This window comes from Meleagris gallopavo, chromosome 3 (genome assembly GCF_000146605.3).
Source record: "Meleagris gallopavo isolate NT-WF06-2002-E0010 breed Aviagen turkey brand Nicholas breeding stock chromosome 3, Turkey_5.1, whole genome shotgun sequence".
In the NCBI taxonomy this organism is placed as follows: Eukaryota; Metazoa; Chordata; class Aves; order Galliformes; family Phasianidae; genus Meleagris; species Meleagris gallopavo.
Genome location: NC_015013.2, coordinates 51919034 through 51938082, shown reverse-complemented (window position 1 = coordinate 51938082; position 19049 = coordinate 51919034). Strand labels below are relative to the sequence as shown.

At 37.1% G+C, this 19049-nt stretch overlaps 1 protein-coding gene across 1 annotated transcript in view; it reads right to left on the bottom strand.

The window, feature by feature from the left end:
• The window catches only part of LOC100548083 (gamma-1-syntrophin), a 90652-nt gene extending 76732 nt beyond the window's left edge, over positions 1-13920 (bottom strand). Inside the window, exons 1-2 of the mRNA XM_019614340.1 lie at positions 13863-13920; positions 2051-2185 (exon numbers count right to left, since the gene is read on the bottom strand). Of these exons, the coding sequence (XP_019469885.1) occupies positions 2051-2185; positions 13863-13889 (162 nt within the window). The 5' untranslated portion in view covers positions 13890-13920. The remainder of the gene's footprint in view (positions 1-2050; positions 2186-13862) is intronic.
• Positions 13921-19049: the final 5129 nt, after the last annotated feature.

The window sequence follows — 19049 nt, the reverse complement described above, 5'->3', positions numbered from 1 at the left end:
ATTCTCTCAAACACATACAAGATAAGATCATCACCATGACAACAAGTGAAAGGCTAAAGACATAGTCACAGTCAGAGGAGTGAGGCCCTGTGGAGAGGGGACAGCCTTGCTCTGTCCAAAGCTCCTCAGTTTGTTGATTAACTTGTTGATGAACAAACTTGTTTACAACAAACTTGTTGAAATCTAGCAGGCTTGAAAGAATGCCTGAGAGAAGCTCAGGGTGGCTTCGAGACTTCAGGACGGGTGCTCTCACAGACCAAGATTATCCTGTAGGCTAAACCAATGCTGGAATCCAGATCAGTGATCTCTTTCTCTGTCCATTTCTCTTTCTGTCTCTGTCTCTTGCCAACTCTTCACTTTCTTTTCTTTCTTTTTCCATCAAAAAGTTGTTAAGTAATGCAAGCCTTACTTTGATTTCCTATAAAGTTGTATAGTTTATCTGCACAGCTTAGACAGATACAATTGTAAGAGTACCAACACTCTTAAGATAATTGTAATACAGAGATTCTCATTAAAATTGATGATTGTGTTTAGAACTTGAGTGTCAGTTTCACCTTAATCTAACCAGAGGGAATTTGAGAATCTGGTCACCCCTCCCTCTCCTGACAGAGAGGATGTGACAAACCTAAAGAGGAAAAAGCTGTAAGAGAGTCTAGCTGTGAAATGGGAAAAAATTAAATATGCATTTCATGAAGACATTCAAATACCAAGTTCAGCAGAAGTAATAGACGTTACAGCGTAATAATTAAAGTCATATTTTTGAGTGATAAAATCTTGCAATAAATAAAGCCAAAATGGTGCTGGTGGAGAAACAGTGCTGCAGTGTGTCTTCCTAATTGAACAGCTATAGCTATAGCCAGAGTTTGAACTCATAATTTCTCTCTGCCTGGGCTGCTAGATGTCATGTCTGTAGAGAAACATTAAAAGAAGCATCTCTATTCCATATACAGCACATGGACCAGTATTAACAAACTGTACAACATGAAATGGTCAAAAGATGTGCAAATAAACCCAAGCTACCAATTTATTTTTAGATTTTCATTCCTATCTTTTTATTATACTTGTATTTAGAGATACAGAGATGTGGCAACAGCAGTAATTAGTAACATAGACATAATATAGGTATTACACTGCTATGCCTCACAGGATTTAACATGAATTCCTATGATAATTCCACTTAAATGAGCAAACTAAATAATCAGAATAGTTTCCAACAAATATAAAATCTCTCTGCAGCATGTCTATAAAAATGAATAGTAACTGTTTCTTTTTTTCTGCTATTTTGTAAATAAAATAGCATTACAATAGTTCAAAAAATCTACAATATTATCCTGCATTACATTTCATAGATCTTTCAAAAAATTGTCTACAAAACTCAATTTATTATCCACAAAATTCAATGACGTGCTAAGCAAGAAATTCTGCATCTTTACATTATATCACATAAAATAGTAATACATAAATTTCACTATTACAGTGTTCCAGCTGAAGTCCATTTCTATTAATGTAATATGCTAGTTTAGCTGGTGGCCCTCAAGTTATTGACTGGCAACATGCATTAAGTTTGATATTATGCTATCCTATGAGGCAAAACAAGCAATAGAGGATAACAGGTAATTGCTACACTTTCATCCAGTAAAGCTCTACCAGAACAGTTAACCATCAACTGTCTCATAAACTCCACAGACAATAATCAGATATTGAAGTACATCTGCTTTTGCAGCAAAAGTCAATGCTTTTGTCATTCTCATGTGAATTCTTAACTGTATTATGTGGCTCCAAGACTTAAGGTGTGGGAAACAATACTGTAGTTGTGCATATAACATATTTGTTCCTACTGATGCTTCCTAGACGAGTATTATTAAAATTTACTCTCAGGAGATGATATATTAGAATATGTTTGATATACTAAACTATACTTAATGTTAACAACGTAATATGAAATATCAAACAGAGTAAATGCACACATATCCACACACGTGTACACACACAATGAGTACTTTTACTTTTTGTAAATTACATCTTAAAAGAGGAAATAAGAACTACTTACACCAGAATAGAAAGGCTCACCAGACACACAGATCACATCCTGCTCCTGGATCATCAATATATCTTTGGCTAAGTGCAGTCGCACTTTGAAAGGCTCCTGGTTACCATCCTGCAGCAAACAAATCCCTGTCTTTGTCTTGAAAGGAATAAAGAAAAAAGTTTTCTCAGCATGCTGCATTGCCAGAGTCCATATTTTGAAAAAGACAGATGATAAGTCTTAGTTGAGAGGTTGATACATTTTGTGTTCATACATCAATAAGTATCCAGAACTATTACCAGTTACTGCTATGCATTTACTGTGCTTAGACTGAAAGAGAACAAGTGGCTGTGGTTGCAATGAGCAGAGGTACATTTTTCAATTACGAAACCTAATTCTGTCCATGATGAATTTATAACACATCTTTGGTTAGCTTTGGGGCAGCTCTGGTTATACTCTCCATCTCTGGATTAAATGATTACAACTCACTTGGATACAAAATCAAAACTGCTGTTTCTGCATGCTGCACCTATTTTGACACAAAAAGACATACAACTGTATAACATCTCCAAACTAACCACTAAGCACTAACAGCCTATGTGAAGCTGTTCTGGGCTTTTCCTGAAGCGCAAGCACAATATCGACTTACATACTTTTCAATGACAATGCTGAAGTTAAGAGAGAACAGGATCAAGGAATGTAACTCCCTCTAGTAACTTAATTCCCACTTCACTTTTGTATTCTGTATTTACAGCTACAGGTCAGGAATTCCATAGGATTCTTCTGTATAAAGTATATAGCTTTTGAGCAACTTAACAGAATCCTTGTTGTCAGCACATATTGGTGCAACTTTTGGGGTTCTATCTATAAGAGATAGGAAAAGTGAAAAAATCTGCATGTGGAAGCACGCGCAGTATTAGCAATCGTATCCTTGAAGGCTGTATTGAAAATAGCACAAATAGAAGTTGTAGGACATTTTTGTATGAGAAATTTATTTATATATTATGTAAAAATTAGCAATTTAGGACAGAATTTGCCTTTATCATATAACTACAACTACTTGCATAGACACAAGTATATATGTCATCATGTATATATCTCAGAAAACAATTTTTAGTTGAAAATGGTTTTAAATCTTAGGCTCATCAATACCAGTAACAGAACTTATGTTTTCTTCATTCAGGTCAGATTTTAATCCACTATCTGTAGAAAGTTGACTTGAGAGAAGATCAAGGACACAAAAGTCTTGCTGTGAACTTTCTCTGCCAAGGTTGACCTGGCTGAATCTAAGGGCTCTTTCTCAGACAAGAGTTTAAAAGAACATTTCGAAGATCTCCCCATAGTAAGCTCTGATAGCTTAGATCTATAGCATGAAGAGAACAAACAGAAATACAGAACTGACAGTAGGCAACTGTAGGAAGGAAAGCTTAAATTACTCCTATAAGGCACTAAAAGAGGTAGGAAGGTCAAGAACAATCTTTAAATAGCTTTATATAATCTCTACTGATGAATTGCTCTTTTACTTTGGCTCCATGCTTAATACTCAAACTTAAAAAAATGTTTTCTCTGAGAGACAGATAGCAAAACTGTATAATTTACTCAAATCTTTGAAATATTTTATTGAGGTAATAAAAACAAAAGGGTTTTGAACATTAAACTCACACTAAAGGTAGTGAGTGCTCTGATCATACAGACTTGTTTTAGTATTTGTGTCATTTTTGTAACAGGATGGGATAGAAGTGGCTTGACATGGACAGACAAATTAAATAAATGGATCAGCAAAAGGAGTTAAGTTTTCAATACCAATGAAAAACTCCCTTATAGCACATATAAAATATTAGAAAATTAAAACAAAGAGATGATAATATAGTTAAATTGCACTATTCTTTCTCTTCATAACTTTGCTTTATAGACTCAGAGGGACCTTCTTTGTATGGAATTGTGAAGAAAGCAGTAAACAATTATGGTCAAACAAAAGAGATAGGCCAACAAACACCATTTATAAAACACCTTTCTCCCATAGTAAATGTTAGCAAACATGCCCTCCCTCATCCCCTGGATAAATGGTAATGGGTAAATTCTGACTTTAATATACTGGTTTTAGTAGCACTGCCTTACTTGACTGCACATTTCTGATTTGGTCAATTACCCTATAAAGTCTCCAAAGAATCTTTCTGCACAAAGCTAAAGGGCTTCTTTGTGGGGATTAAGAGCACATAACCATAGTAGGCACAATTAGGCATTAGAAAAAATTTTTAAATTCAAGTCAGTTTCCAAATGTGTGTGGGCTGAGTTTATTCAGTCCGAACAAAGGAAACCAAGCTTGGGAACAGCAAAACATTTCGGCTCTTGGAAAGATTGATTTGCACATTCAGGCATCTTATTTACATCAGACATTCTAAAATGCAATGAACCACTTTACTGTTGTTGGGCTTTATGAAAGCTGGTTTATGATACAGTTCAAAATTAAAGCTTCAATTATGCTACCTCCTTCCCTATGTTACCTGAGAGCAGCATTAACAAGTATATAAAGGATAAGATCCTATGAGATGATGCTAAAAATCCAATTCAGTTTCATTAGATAAGCTCAAGACAATTCTGTAAGAACAAAGACCTACATTTATTTTTTTCATTATTTTACTTATATCTCCTGACATTTCTTTTTTCATCTTCTTTTTTTTTTTCCCCGCCTCCACAAAGCGTTTACTAAACTGAATCAAATAAGGAGGCAAATTCCTGAATCTTTTTACTGAGCTGGAAGTTAGGGAAGTTTTTCTGCACATATGTATTCATGTAAAATCACAGTGTAAATCAGCACCTTTTATCCACACAGCATGTAGAAAAATTAACCTGGCTGGAAGATCAGGTGGGCTGCCTTGTCTATACCTCTACAATCTCTTACATGTGAAGAGCTTAGATGGTGTGCCTGTGGATGAGGTGTGGGGGTGTGAGGTTGTGGCTGATGTTAGCTTCTGTTCCCTTGACTAACTTTTATGAGATTCCACAAGAGTGTGTGCCAAAAATTTTCCCTTCAAGGCTTTTATATTTCACTGCCAGAGGGCCCTGCCCTGCCCTGACTTACAGCAATAAAAAAGCATATGTCATGTCAGCTGAGCTACTGTAACTGTCAGTATGAGGTCAGGCAAAGCATCCTCTCCTGCTCAAATGTATGATAAACTGCACTGCATTGAAACAGACATGGGCAAAGGAGTGTAGTTCAGCTGCTAACATTTTGTTATGCCAGTACGCATTGACTGCCCACGTGAGTGAGCCCAAACTACCGTGCTTATATTTCTTCCTACATTCTTCATCCTATTTGTAGAATTAGGCACCTGTTATAAAGAGGGCAAGAAAACTGTCACAAGCTGCATGTCTTTATGAAGTCTACGAGGCAGAGTAAGGAATGGATAGGGAAATAATAAACAGTGATTAAAGAATAAGGTTTTGTATGAGAGAGCAGTTAGTGACTTCAAGCAAAAGCAGTGAAGAAGATAAAGGTATCTTCCTTCCTAAGTGACAGATGCAGTGAATTTTGCATCTCCGCTGTACTGTCTCTGCCATCGGGTGCCACATGCTTTTTAGCTCAATTACAAAGATCACTGTTTTGGTAAGAGATGATGTTGTTGGTACAAGTTTAGAAACTACCTGCTGTTTCTGAACTAACATAATTATGAGAGAAACTGAAAATTGATCCATCCTTGCTTTGCAATACCACTGTGTGTTAAACTTATTGCTTCAGAACACTACTGGAGAATGGCGTAAGTTAGCAGAGCCCTCCAAACAGGATACTTCTACAAAGAATATGGCCACACTCAGATCATTACCAGCAACAAGACAGTGAAAAAGGTGCTTCAAAAATCTTTTTCCATTGTACTCTAGTTTATTCCACATGGCCATATTGGTTGTGCATAAAATCAGGTCCTGACTTTCCTAATAAGAATTTATATATTTCTTAGAGATTATAACATTTTTGCTGTAATATATATGGCTTTCACAAATATTTAGGAATTAATTTCAGAGGAAATATATACAAAAGAGAGCTCCAGTTTGGCCTGGAGAAGAGGATGGCAGGACAAGAAGCAGTGGGCACAAACTGGAACACAGGATGTTCCCTCAGAGCACCAGGAGCACTTCTGTGCTGTGCAGGTGATGGAGCACTGGCACAGACTGCCCAGAGGCTGTGTGTGGACTCTGCTCCTCAAAGACCTTCAGAAACTGCTTGGAAGTGGGCCTGGGTCCCTGCTCTGGTGGGGCCCAGGCCCCTGGTGAACTTCCCTGATGAAGTGGGGTTGGACCCAATGGACCCAGAGGGCACTGCCAGCCTCAGCCATTCTGTGATTCTGTTAAAAACTATAGTTTGTACATTTAGGCTAGCAGAAGAGTCTCTACTAAATGTATACCAAAATAAATAATGTTACACATTGGTTTCAGAGTCATTTCCCTGCAGGACATCAAACATCAATACCTTTTAATTTACCTGGCCTAAATAAGGCTACTGATTGATTTACTGTTAAATAATTTTTATTTTACTTTTTTCTTTTTAAAGAATTTTAATCCTTTTTCTATAGTCTAAAGCATTTCCAGGGTTTTGTTCCAGAGGAAATTTAATCAGTATTCCAAGCCATCTTAGTTAATCTTCATTAGTTTTCAAGAGACTAATATATCTTTTGGTTAGGCTACTTTATCTATTACTTTTGCCCTTTGGTAATAAAGCAATTTAGTTTACTTTAATTCCTCCAGTTTCAGATCCTTTTTAAAAGACCTTGGCACTTCAGCAGATACCCAAGAATTCAGTCTGTGAACCAGTGGAAGAAAGGAAGAAAAAAAAATATCTTTCAGTGATTTTTCTATGCCGGATGACCTGGACTTTAATTTTATCCTTTGGTTCCTGTCTTCCAAAGCATAACAAAACTCTGCAATTTAGTTTAAAGCCATAAAGAATCCGATACCAGTAAGGATAATGGCTTGCAGAAACTGCCTTAAAAATGTATGTAGTTCACTTCAGAGGAATACCTACGCATTGGGATGTTTATTTGAACAGAAACTGTCCTCAAGGCATACGGAGACATTCTTGTCACTGCTTTATAATGGCAAGTATAATAATCAAAAAGGAAAGTGAATCAGAGGCATAAGGAAGTGATGGCAATGAATACAAGAAGTAGAAATATGTGCCAGAACCACATAAAAGACATTTTTTAAATGGTCCAGCTACTCATTCTGTAGGAGGAGTGTTTCTAGCGTAGGTGAAAAACACTTACACTGTCAAAAACTGGAACATAGCCCAGATACACAGGGATGTGTTCAGCCTATCATTCAGAGCCTGTTCTACCAGGTACCAACATTTTTCAATCCAGAGGATAACAAGTACTTTCCTGCACATGAATTCTATACTTCAACCCAAGAGAACTGAAGAAAACACAGAATTTGAGCTCTATCTTCTTTTTCTTTGATTTGTCAGGTATTTAGCTATTGATAAGTTGTTTTCTCAAAAGAATGAAGTCTTACAGAGAATTTTCTTTGTTTCACACAATCTGATTAATTCTGTATGTAAATTAGACATTTGGAAAATGTATATATATGCATGTACAATTATACAACTGTACATACAAGTTTCTTTCTGAACTAAGGTGAAATTTTAGAAAAAAACTTCCATTTTCTGACACTATAAATGAATACTTTTTAATACCTGGATTGCTAATGGACTTACTAGGAGTAGATTATGTAATTACAATTCAGGTCAAGAGATAGAACCATATAAAACAAAAGCTACTCTGCATGTTTCTTCAAATTTACTATGTTCGTTAACATGACATTTTTATAAGCATCAAAAAATGTCCATCATTTTCAATCCTGTGATTTTGGGAAAAAATTATGATTTGAAACTGGATTTAAAAAACATAAATACAAAAACTAAAGTATTAGTCAGAGATTGAATTTCTCTTCTAAGCAACAATTTTCAGAATGTAGAAAAAGGTCAAGTGAATTCAAGTCAGAGTTTAAAGAACTCAGTAACTCTATGACTTATGCTCTTGAGAAGTTCAGAAAGCTCTGGATAAAGGATAAAAGCGGAGATAGATAGTCTTATGGCTTGGAAATTGTTGAATAAGATGATTAAAAAAATGTTTTACAAAAATCATTATAACTCATACATTTGATGATCAGCGAAGGAAAAGAGTATGAAATCCAGAATAACCCTTTAAGGGAAAAAAAGTATGTGTGTAAAACTTTTTCGAATTGTTTAACACAGAATAATTTTCTTGAAGACTAAACACATTTCAGGATGCCTTGAAAAGAAGCACAGTTGACAGACGAAATTATTCAGCAGTAAGTAATCATCAGAATCATATTGAGATTGACACCCAACTGCATCTGTCTTCTAAGCTCTCACTATAATCAGCGAAGAGCTCATTGTGGTCACTAAAGCTCAGAGAGCAATTGAACTAATTATCAGGTTTGCGAGGAATTGGTCACTAAGCTCCACTGACTATAAGATCTGCATAGGAACTTAGGTTCAAACTGAAAGTAGGAAAGACAATTTCAGCACTAATCTCAAAACAAAACCCTGTTAGGTGCTGAAGGTGATGTTACAGTGAGTGTCTGCTACAAGCAAAAGCAGAACAAGCAAATAAGGCTTTCTACCAACAGATAGGAGCAGCCTCATGTTCACAGGTTCTGCTCCTCATGAGCAACTTTAACCAAACTGGTAACTGCAAAGGACCAGATAAGAACACATAAACAATCCAGGAAGTTCTTGGGGTGCATTATTGCTAACTTCCTGCTCCAAGTGACAGGGAATCCACAAAAAAGAGGTGTTCTGCTGGACCTCATACTCACCAACAATAAAGAATTTGTTGGGAACATGAAGGTCAGGGACAGTCTTGCCTGAAGAAACCATGAAATGACAGAATTCAGGATACTAAGGACAGGGAGGAAGATGAAAAGCAAGCTCACAACCCTGAACATCATGCACCTGAACAAGTAGACCGATCTTTTCAAGAATCTTCTTGGAAGAGATCCATGGAATAAGGTTCATTGTGAGGCCACTAGTGATAATCTTTGATCATGGTGACTGGGAGAACAGCTTGAAGACTATAGGAAAGCAAATATCATTCCTATCTTCAAAAAAGGCAAGAAGTAGCATCAAAGGAACTACAGGCTGGTCAGCCTCACCTTGATCCCTGGAAAGGTAACATGAACAGCTAATCCTGGGAACCATTTCCAGAAACATGAAGGACAAGAAAATCAACAGGAGTACTCACTGTGGACTCACCATGGGGGAGTCATTTTTGACTACCTTGATGAAATTCTACCATGAAATGATTGACCCAGCAGATGTGGAAAGAACTATGAATATTGTCTTACCTGGACTTCAGAAAGACATTTGACACTGTCTCTCATAACAGTGGGAGGAGACAAAGTCAGGACAGTTGACTCAAATGAACCATAGTGCTATTTTATACCATGTGACACAGTGCACAGTAATAAAAGCTGTGGGAAGAAGGAGGACATATGGACATCCACAGTTACAGAGTCTGTCTTAACATGTAACCATTAGGCATGATGGAAGTCTGCTTTCCTGGAAAAGGTTGAATATCTGACTGGGAATGGGAAGCAGTAAATGAATTCCTTATCTTGTTTTGCCTGTGCACACAGCTTTTGCTTTACCTATTAAACTGTCTCAACACACAAGTTCTCATACTTCAACTTTCTAATTTTCTTCTGTGTTCCACTGTGGGAGAAGTGAGCAAGTAGCTGTGTTGTATTTGGCTGTTTACTGAATTTAATCCAGATCAACATCACAGTATTAGGAAAAATAGAGCTTGCTGTGGATATTATGATTAATGTGCCTTGTCTTTAGTGCATCTATGAGGAATATTTTGTTTTTATGCTAGTTGAAACTCAGTTCAGATCACTTACTGAGTGATCCATTAGTAAGGATGGGGATGAGAGTACTAGTAAGGAGTGTCTGAGTTTCACTCAGCATTTTGGGAGAGCTATCTCAGTTCTTCTACAGTAGTGGTGGTTACAGGTCTCTGGAGAATTGGAAAAAAAGAGCAATAAGATATTCAGTAGAAAGGAAACAAAGAGGGGAAGAAGAGGAAGGCTTCATGATAACATTTACTGTCATTCTCAAAAACTGCCTAGTAAGTATAGTGGCATACAAGATCAGTAATTACTTTCTCAGATACATAGAATAACTGAGAAACTAATGCAACTGGGGTAGTACAGAATGAAGGCTGATAGTTGTAAATGTACTGACTAGATAACCAATCAAACAAAAGTACTAGCGAAACAAAGACTAGAGCTATTTTACGTTTCTTGTCAGTAGGTGAAATAAAATAATAACAAAGCTTTTGTGATTGCATGCAAAATACAGCTTGGTGAGATTAAACTACTGCTGAAGATGTACCAGTGGAACAAAACTATAAGTTCATTAAAGAGGCAGTGCCATAATGGTACTTTATTCTCTATCATCACTTTCACAAGAGACTCAAAGATAAAGTCTTGGCTGAAAGATATTTTGGAATTGAAATACTTGACAGAATGGAATATTTCATCTCATACTGAACTCAAATTAAAATCTACATTAAGTAATTGCTCAGAACTGGATGGCGCAAGTCAAAGGAAACTGTCCACCTAGCGGAGCAAAAACCCCAAACCCTCCTGGAAACCAAGTGAAAATACAACTGTTAGGTAATGTGATAAAATCTTGCCTGTGTGCACAAAGTTATACAGACAACAGATGGTGGGAGCCTGAGTAACACCATGCCTGGCTAATCCCAGCCCATCACAGAGCCCATCAGCCTATCAAAGTTCCACTTCCACAAGCCTAGGGAAGACAGACAGGCAGGTGGAACCCAAAATAAGGACTCAGAGGAAGGGACACTCTATCTGATCCACTCCCAGTGTTGTCCTGGGAGAGCCCCAGCCCCAGTATCTAGATGTAATGAATGTGATGAACCCACTGGGACAGGTTCCTCATGATGATACCAGACTATCTTTGGGACTAAAGAGCTTCATTGCCTAGAGGTGTGAAACGTATTATCATAAAATCATATAATTGTTTGAGTTGGAAGGGACTTTTAAAGGTCAGCTAGTCCAAACTCCCTGCAATGAACAGAGACACCTGCAGCTAGATCAGGTTGCTCAGAGCCCCATCCAGCCTGACCTTGGACATCTCCAGAGATGGGGCACCCACCATCTCAACAGGTAAGCTGTTTCAATACCTCACCACCCTTATTGTAAAAAACTTCCTTCTATATCCAATCTAAATCTCCACTCTTGTAGTTTGAAATTATTTTCCTTTGTCCTATCACAACAGATCCTGCTAAAGAGTCTGTTCCCTTCCTTCTTATTGCCCTTTTTCAGATCCTGAAAGAGAGGGATGCAACTCTAAATTGCACAGGTCTTACCATGGAAATTTTAAGGAGGAGCCACAGGCAGAGAAAGAGAGGTATTTAAGTGATTTGGGAAGAAGATAGATGGGCAAGGACATAAAGAGAGGTTGGCTGCATCTAAATAGGTCACTGGTCAGCACGTCTATCTGGTCATGTTCTGAGGTAATTTATTGAATTCCTTTCTAACTTTTTTCCTGGATGAGAGACTTCTTGTGTGTGTATTTGCAGGTGCCAGCAACTGAGGAAACTGGGTCCCAGGGGAAGCTGCTGGACAGGCTGCATGGTAAGCTCAGCTGCTGGAGCACCCACATTCTACGTATGCATACATATGTATTCTCTCTCTAATGAAAATCTATTTTGCTCAGCCAGAGAAACAGCTTAGATGAGGCTGCTGATGCCATCTGTGTTTGTATGAGTGCTTTGCGTGTCCTCACATAGTTCAAATGGCTGGCCACATACATGCATACGTACATCTATATGCATATATGTAGCGTTTATGTGTGCTCTGTGTGCATATGCCTAATGGGTATATATCTTCGCCCCCACTACTGTTTGGATCTGGGACTGCAGAATTGCGATGGCCACATGTCTCTTGGGCCATCAGAATAGAGCTTGATATATTTTCCTCTAACAACAACCAAAGTAGAGGATATCTTACAATGTTAGTGCTGAGGTTTTAGTTAAAAATTTAGCTAAACCTGTAAGCATAAGGCTACTGATGCTCTACTGAGATGTAGGCACTTGATGAAAGTAGGTTAAAAGTCTATATTTTATTAACTTTGATTGGCTTGGGACACAAGATGTAGTTAGTTCATTGCAGCTTTAAGAATTTCTCAGAAGTGGCACAGACCCAATTTCATGCAAAGCAGATAAAATGGAGTTGAATCTACTTCGTTTAATTTAATTAATTTAAAAGTTAGAAGTGCTTGCTTATATCAGGGATCATTTATGATGGGAGGAGTCACCCTGTCTTTTCACTGTCCATCATGGAAGCTCAAAAAAAAAAAGATTTTTAAAGACCTAAATTTGAAATGAATGCCCAATTAGAAACCAAATACTGAATGAAATAGATCTGACAATACACTTGCACTTTAAAGGCTAAGACATGACTCATATTCCAGGTCATCTCTTTGTGGCTGCTGTTGTCATTATTGCTGCTGGGCACTGAGCTAAGTTAATTGCTGCCAAGCAATCTCTACTAGGTTGCAGTTACAAAAATCCTGTAAAGATAATGCATATATACTCAATAAATCAATTAAAAAGAAAGAAGCAAGGAAAAAAATAGAAATGTCTCTTTTACCCAGACAAATAATCTGGGATATAGCATATTACAGAATTTAGATTGTGTATAAAGTCTCTCACACAGTTCTGTGGGCAACTATCATGGTTTCCTTTCCCAAATACCAATTTTACTTTAATATTATTTTGTAATCTCAGTGCTCTTTTCAGAAGGCTATCATGATTTCATAATCTTCAGCCTGTCATATTCTCTTCCCCCAAGTAATTTACATCAATTTATTCTCAAGTCAAAATTGTTTTGTCTATATGTAGTTCTCTGACCTATTGTTATTCTCCTCCTTCCACTTCTATTTTTCATGGAATTATGGTCACCTATAAAGACATGACCACCTTCCTGATCACTATTTTCTATTCTCAGTATAAAGGCAACTGAATGATTTTTTTAACCTTAAAAGAGACTTGACATCACAACATAATTTGGTGTAACTAAAGTTGTGTAAGCATATTAAAAAAAAAAATTGTCCACAGGAAACCATTGAGAAGATATGCTGCACTTAACATATCCAATCTTATTTACTTACAAAGTTAGTAAAAATACAGGAAAAAAATAGCACTCCCCCCATCGTTAGTGGAGGGGAAATTGAATTACTTTATATTGATATTTTGAAACTATTTACCTATACTATGTGAAAATTACTCTCTTATCTCATCAAATTAAAATTGAAGTACTTTTCATTTGGTCACTTTCACACTTCCACTCTCTCCCTACCCTTTTCCCATACTCCTACATTTTGTATTTGATTTTGTTGAACAGAGATAGATTTGGGACTCCACTGATGTTTTATTTCAGGTACAGGCTTTCAAATATAAATGGTGAAGACTAAGGGCAAAACTCACACAAAACATAGATACCTGCACCCACATTGTGCCCAAAGATGTAAATTGGAAGGGACAGAGGTGAGGGGTGGTGATGAATACACCTGGGAAAATGCTTTAATGTTCTATTACAAAGTCTGCCTGCCACCATGAAGCAATCAACTGAATAACTTACATCTGATTATATAATTCCTCTCATTGCAGAAAAAGGGGGTAAAGGAGTGGGGGGGAGCGGGAGAGGGTGGTGTTAGCATATAAAAAGGATTAAAAGTGCATTGATTTTGAATCTGCTATTGTTTGAAAAGAAAAATATCTGATCCTACCTCTTCGCATGCGGTCCTGAAATCCATGTGCTATGACACAGCAAGTGATATTTGTCTAAAATAGAGAGAAAGAATTCATTAGAATGAAAAAGATATTGCAAAACATAAGTTATCTGTCTAAGCTGAACAATTGAACTAGCCTTTGCCAGGTCCAGATATAGTCATTCCTTATAAAGAGAAATGATCAAAGTTGCAAAAGGATTAGGAAACATAAGATGTAAGTAATTTCTGCTCCTTATAAAGTACACAACTTGGTTTCACTGGGTATGATCAGAGGTATTTTTCTGTTCCCAATATCTTATCCCTCTCGTGGGGCATTCAAATTTATTTTTCATATTGCAAGAACAAGTTTATTTTTCATTTCTTTTCAAAAGTAAGGGCATACTGGAAAGTAACACTTCAGAAGGAGACAGTTAAGAGTTGCTTTTCAGAATGCCCTTGGTCTCATGAAAGATTTTTTGTTTTTCTTTTCTCTCATAGCAAAAGAAACATCAGGAACAAATACCTTTGTCTTCCATTTTATTAACATACTTAAACTCACCGTGGAATTCGGTATCATTTAACAGTGTATCGACTGCAGAAATATTTATGAGTTGAAAAAAACAAATGTTAGAAAAGTCGGGAATATGAGTGAGGGCTGGCAAAATGTCATACTAAATCCTATGATTATTACTTTGCTAGAGCTTTACCTAAAGTATACTCATCCCAATGCACATTTATTCATTCATTCATTTATGAGATAAAGCTACCACAGCTGGCTTTTATCAGAGGACCAGAACAGTGTCCTGCTCCTGATTCTACAATACAAATTCTCATCCTTCTGAATAAAACATTTCCAGGAAACACTTCCTGAGCAAAATAGACACTTCATTCAATGCCCTGAGATGCAAAACCTGTAACAAAATCCTTCCCATCAAGTAGTTTGTTATTATTCTGAATGAATCATGTGCTTACAATTATTTGTATAAATTTAGTACTCAAAGCTTCAACCTAAGAGCATAAGCTTAAAATGAAATTAAAAAGAAAAAAACAAATCATAATACAAAAATGCAAATCTTAATTAAAAATATCTTAATCTCTTAAGCATCTTAATTTGTTTTACTGTCTTGTACTTAGTTTTATTAAATCCAAGCGCACACACGTGGCAATATTCTGTATTTACTGAGCTTGTCTGTTTCACAGCCTGTGCACCAAGCTTATTTCTAACAGAGCTAGCCTACTTCGGCTAGGTTACAGTGCATCATTGCTTCCTTGTCAGCTTTACAAGTGCACCAAGAATGAACAAACATCTATGTTTTTAATTCTGCTCTCAAAATGCTCATGAAAAACAAGGTCACTATTACAATTTTGAAGGCTTTTCATTCTTGAGGGACAGTTATTATGAAATGAGTTTGTATTTTTTATAAACTCTCCTTCTCACGGCTTAGTAAGCTGAAATGGGAAGGAGGCTTTACTTTAAATATTTTGTGAACTTTTTAGCTTTCTAGAACCAGAAACTTTTGTATCTTTAAAATAAAAATTGGAGTGCTGCACAGTGTTATCCTTTCTTAGGCCCTGACTATATCAAGTCAGTAATTTCTGCTACAGAAAAAAAGTATTTCCAGTTACACCCCACTAATTCCTAAATGTCCTGCAACATTCAGGTAACATTGGTTCCACAATAACTGATGACTTCTCTTCAGTTATTTTTTAGTTACACTTGAATCCAAATCCTGTTAAACCCAGACATTTTCCACAACTAAGTAATATTCCATCTTCATCTATTTTGTTGTTTTCATGTATTATTGATGTATGTATGTATCCATTTAATAAATATTTATATTACCAGTAGAACCAAAGTCAGGAACTAAGATGATTCTATGTACAGCTGGTGACCCAAAATAAATTTTAATTTGCTCAGATAATTAGTGAATATAGTATGAATTTCATATGAATATCAGCTTTAGTGAAGAAAAAAAAAAAAAAGAAAAAATCTTTTAAACATCTCAATCACTACAGTTATTCTAGCAAACCTAATATGATGGGTAATGTTATTTATGAAAAGCAAGAGACACAGTTCTCTATCCTATGACTTGAGAGATGTCATCGCAAACAAGCATTGACTTTCAGCGCACTATTTTGTCATTTTTGAGGACAGATCGCAAATTATAAATACTGCCTCTCTCTATGTGTTAATATTTGGCAAGTCTACCTGCTGACACTTCTTTTCCCTTACATGATATATTACACATACAAAAATTGATAATACAACAAATACCCTCCTGACATCCATTTCATATTGAAATAATTACTTTAGTTCCCAAGGAAGGTTACACACAATGTTTCACTGAATTATAGAATGGTTTGGGCTGGAATGGATCTTAAATATCATCTAGTTCCAATCCCCTACCACAGACAGGCACACCTTCCATTTGACCAGGTTACCCAAAGCCTCGTTCAGCCTGGTCTTGAATACCTACAGGCATGAGATATCCACAACTTTTCAGGGCAACCTGTTCCTGTGCCTCACTCTTCATAGTGAAAAATTCCTTCCTAATAACTGATTTAAATCTACACTATCTACACTTATCTAGTTTAAAATCATTATCCTTTGTTCTGTCACTAAACTCTCTGATAAAGAGTCCCTCGCCAGGTTTTCTAGATTCCCCCTTGTGGTTCTGGAATGCTGCTGTAAGGTCTCCCTGAAATCTTTTCTTTGCTACACTGAATAACCTCACTTTTATCAGTCTTTTTTTCACAGAAGAGGTGCTCTAGCCCTCTGATCATCTTCATGGCCCTCCTATGGACACACTCCAACAGGCCCATATCCTTCTCATACTGGAAGCTGAAGAGCTGAAGAGTTGAACGTAATACTCCAGGTGGAGTCTCATGAGAGTAGAGTAGATGGAAAGAATCAACTCTTTCAACATGCTGATCATGGTTCTTTTAATTCAGTCCAGGATATGGTTGGCTTTCTGACTTGCAAGTGCACATACATTTCCACATCATGTAAAGCTTTTCATCCACCAGGACCCTCAAATTCTTCTCAGGGTTGCTCTGAACAAGTTCTCTGCCCAGCCTGTGTTTGTGCTTGGGACTGCCCCAACCCAGGTGCAGGACCTGGCATATGGTCCTTGTTGACCTTCATGAGTTTCTCTTGGGACCTCCTGCCAAGTCTGTCAGTGTCCCTTTGGATGGCATCCTTTTCATACTGTATGGCAAATGCACCATACAGCTTGGTGTTGTCAACAAGTTTGCAGAATATGCACTCAATCCCACTATGCACATCACTGACAATGATACTAAACTGTACGAGTCCCAATATAGACCCACCAAGGAAAACTACTTGTCACCAATCTGCACTTGGTCTATCACTTAGTTTATCCATCAGAATCATGTATCTGTAATTTAGAGATAAGGATATGGCGTTGGTTCAGTATCATGTGCTTTGCATAAGTCCAGGTAGATGGCAACAGTAGCTCCTCCCTGCTGCAGAACACCAACACATTTTTCAGGCACTTTTTGGCCTTAGTGAAGCCACGTTGACTGTCTCCAATCATATCATTTTTTTCTGTGTGCCTTAGCATAGTTTGCAGTAGGATCTCCTGTTCCATGATCTTACCTGACATGGAGGTGAGAATAACTACAATTCCTTGGGTTTTCTTTTTTCCCATTTTAAAAATGGGGGTTATGTTTCTCTTCTTCTTGTCCCTGGGAACTTAACTGGACTACCAAGAGCTTTCAAATACAATGGAGAGTGGTTTAGCAACTTAATCTGCCATTTCCCTCAGGATCACTGGATGCATGGATCTGTGCACCTTTAGGATCTTTATATATGGTCTTGAACCTGATCTCCTACAGTGGGCAGTTCTTCATTTTCCTGGTCCTCTGCCTTTGGATTCTGAGACTTCCTCTGGGAAAGGTGTCTGGAGGCAGTTTTTCGTGATTGATGATAAGAACTTCTAATATTAAAACGATGTCTAAGATGTGTATCTGGAACTACTCTCAGCACAAAAACACATTTCCTGCAGTTAGTGTATCTTTTTCACACATCACAAACTCACTCACTGATCTCTGCAGCATGGCTTGCACTGTTTCTGTATAGCACTGTTTCCAACTGTTTCCTGGCTGTGGTACAGAGCTGAAATCAAGCCCATTAGCAAAGGGTTTTTCTTTTTCAGTCCATCAAACAATTTTTTAACATTTGATATTTTGGAAACAGCACACAGAAGCTAAGATTACACAGTTCATTATCTCATACATCAGCTCAAAAACTTCATTGCTTCCCCTGTTTTCCTGGAAGAACTCTCTAGATTATTAAATTACAACAATACATATAATGCATCACACAGACATTTTATGATGCTATGCTGGTAAAATATTCTAATGATTAGTAATTTTCTCCTTCTGTTATACACAAAATATATATATATGCATATAAAACCAAGAAATCCAAGAAACTCTAAAACCAAAGCATTTTAAAAGCAATAAACTGTGAAACCCACCACTGACTGATGTCGCTTGGCCTGCCTTTGGCTAACCTCAGTAATCTCCTTATCTTGAAATCACAGCCACACTTACCTGAGCATCTTTCCAACTCTCTAAAGAGCTTCCTTCAGTCTCACACAAACATACCAGAGCCTAGAGATGCCTTCAGTATCAGTATTTCATTTTTCTTTTTGCCTCCCCATCCATAAATTGCTTCGGCACAAACTGTGCTCCATAAGGTGAGGAAAAAAACCTGTCTGTGGCTATGAAAGGCTGACATGCAGAGGAAAAGCAGCAGTGTTGGGACAGGGTCTGGTGCACAAATGTAGGGTGAAGCATGAGCAGTGTATATCATTCAAAGAGGAGTAACGGCTAAAAGAGAAAATGGCACTTCCTCTGAAAAGCTTTGAGACATGCAATCAAGGTTACATAAACAAGCATGCTTCAAAAAGTTACTTTGCTTTCTTTCTACTTGATTTGCAATCCATACTTCCTCAAAAGCTGAGTTACCAAACTCATTTAGCTCATTTCTACTGATAGATGTATAGGAAGCAGCATATGAATGACAGGTTGGGAACAGAATTTGACACCCTCTTGACAGAACAAGCAGTTATTCAATACCAAAGAAAGCATTTACTGAGCTGTAATATTATGGCATTTTTGTTCTAAAGGGAAATCAATGGCTAAAACATAATGGCAAAGTTGAAGGCTAAGGCAGCC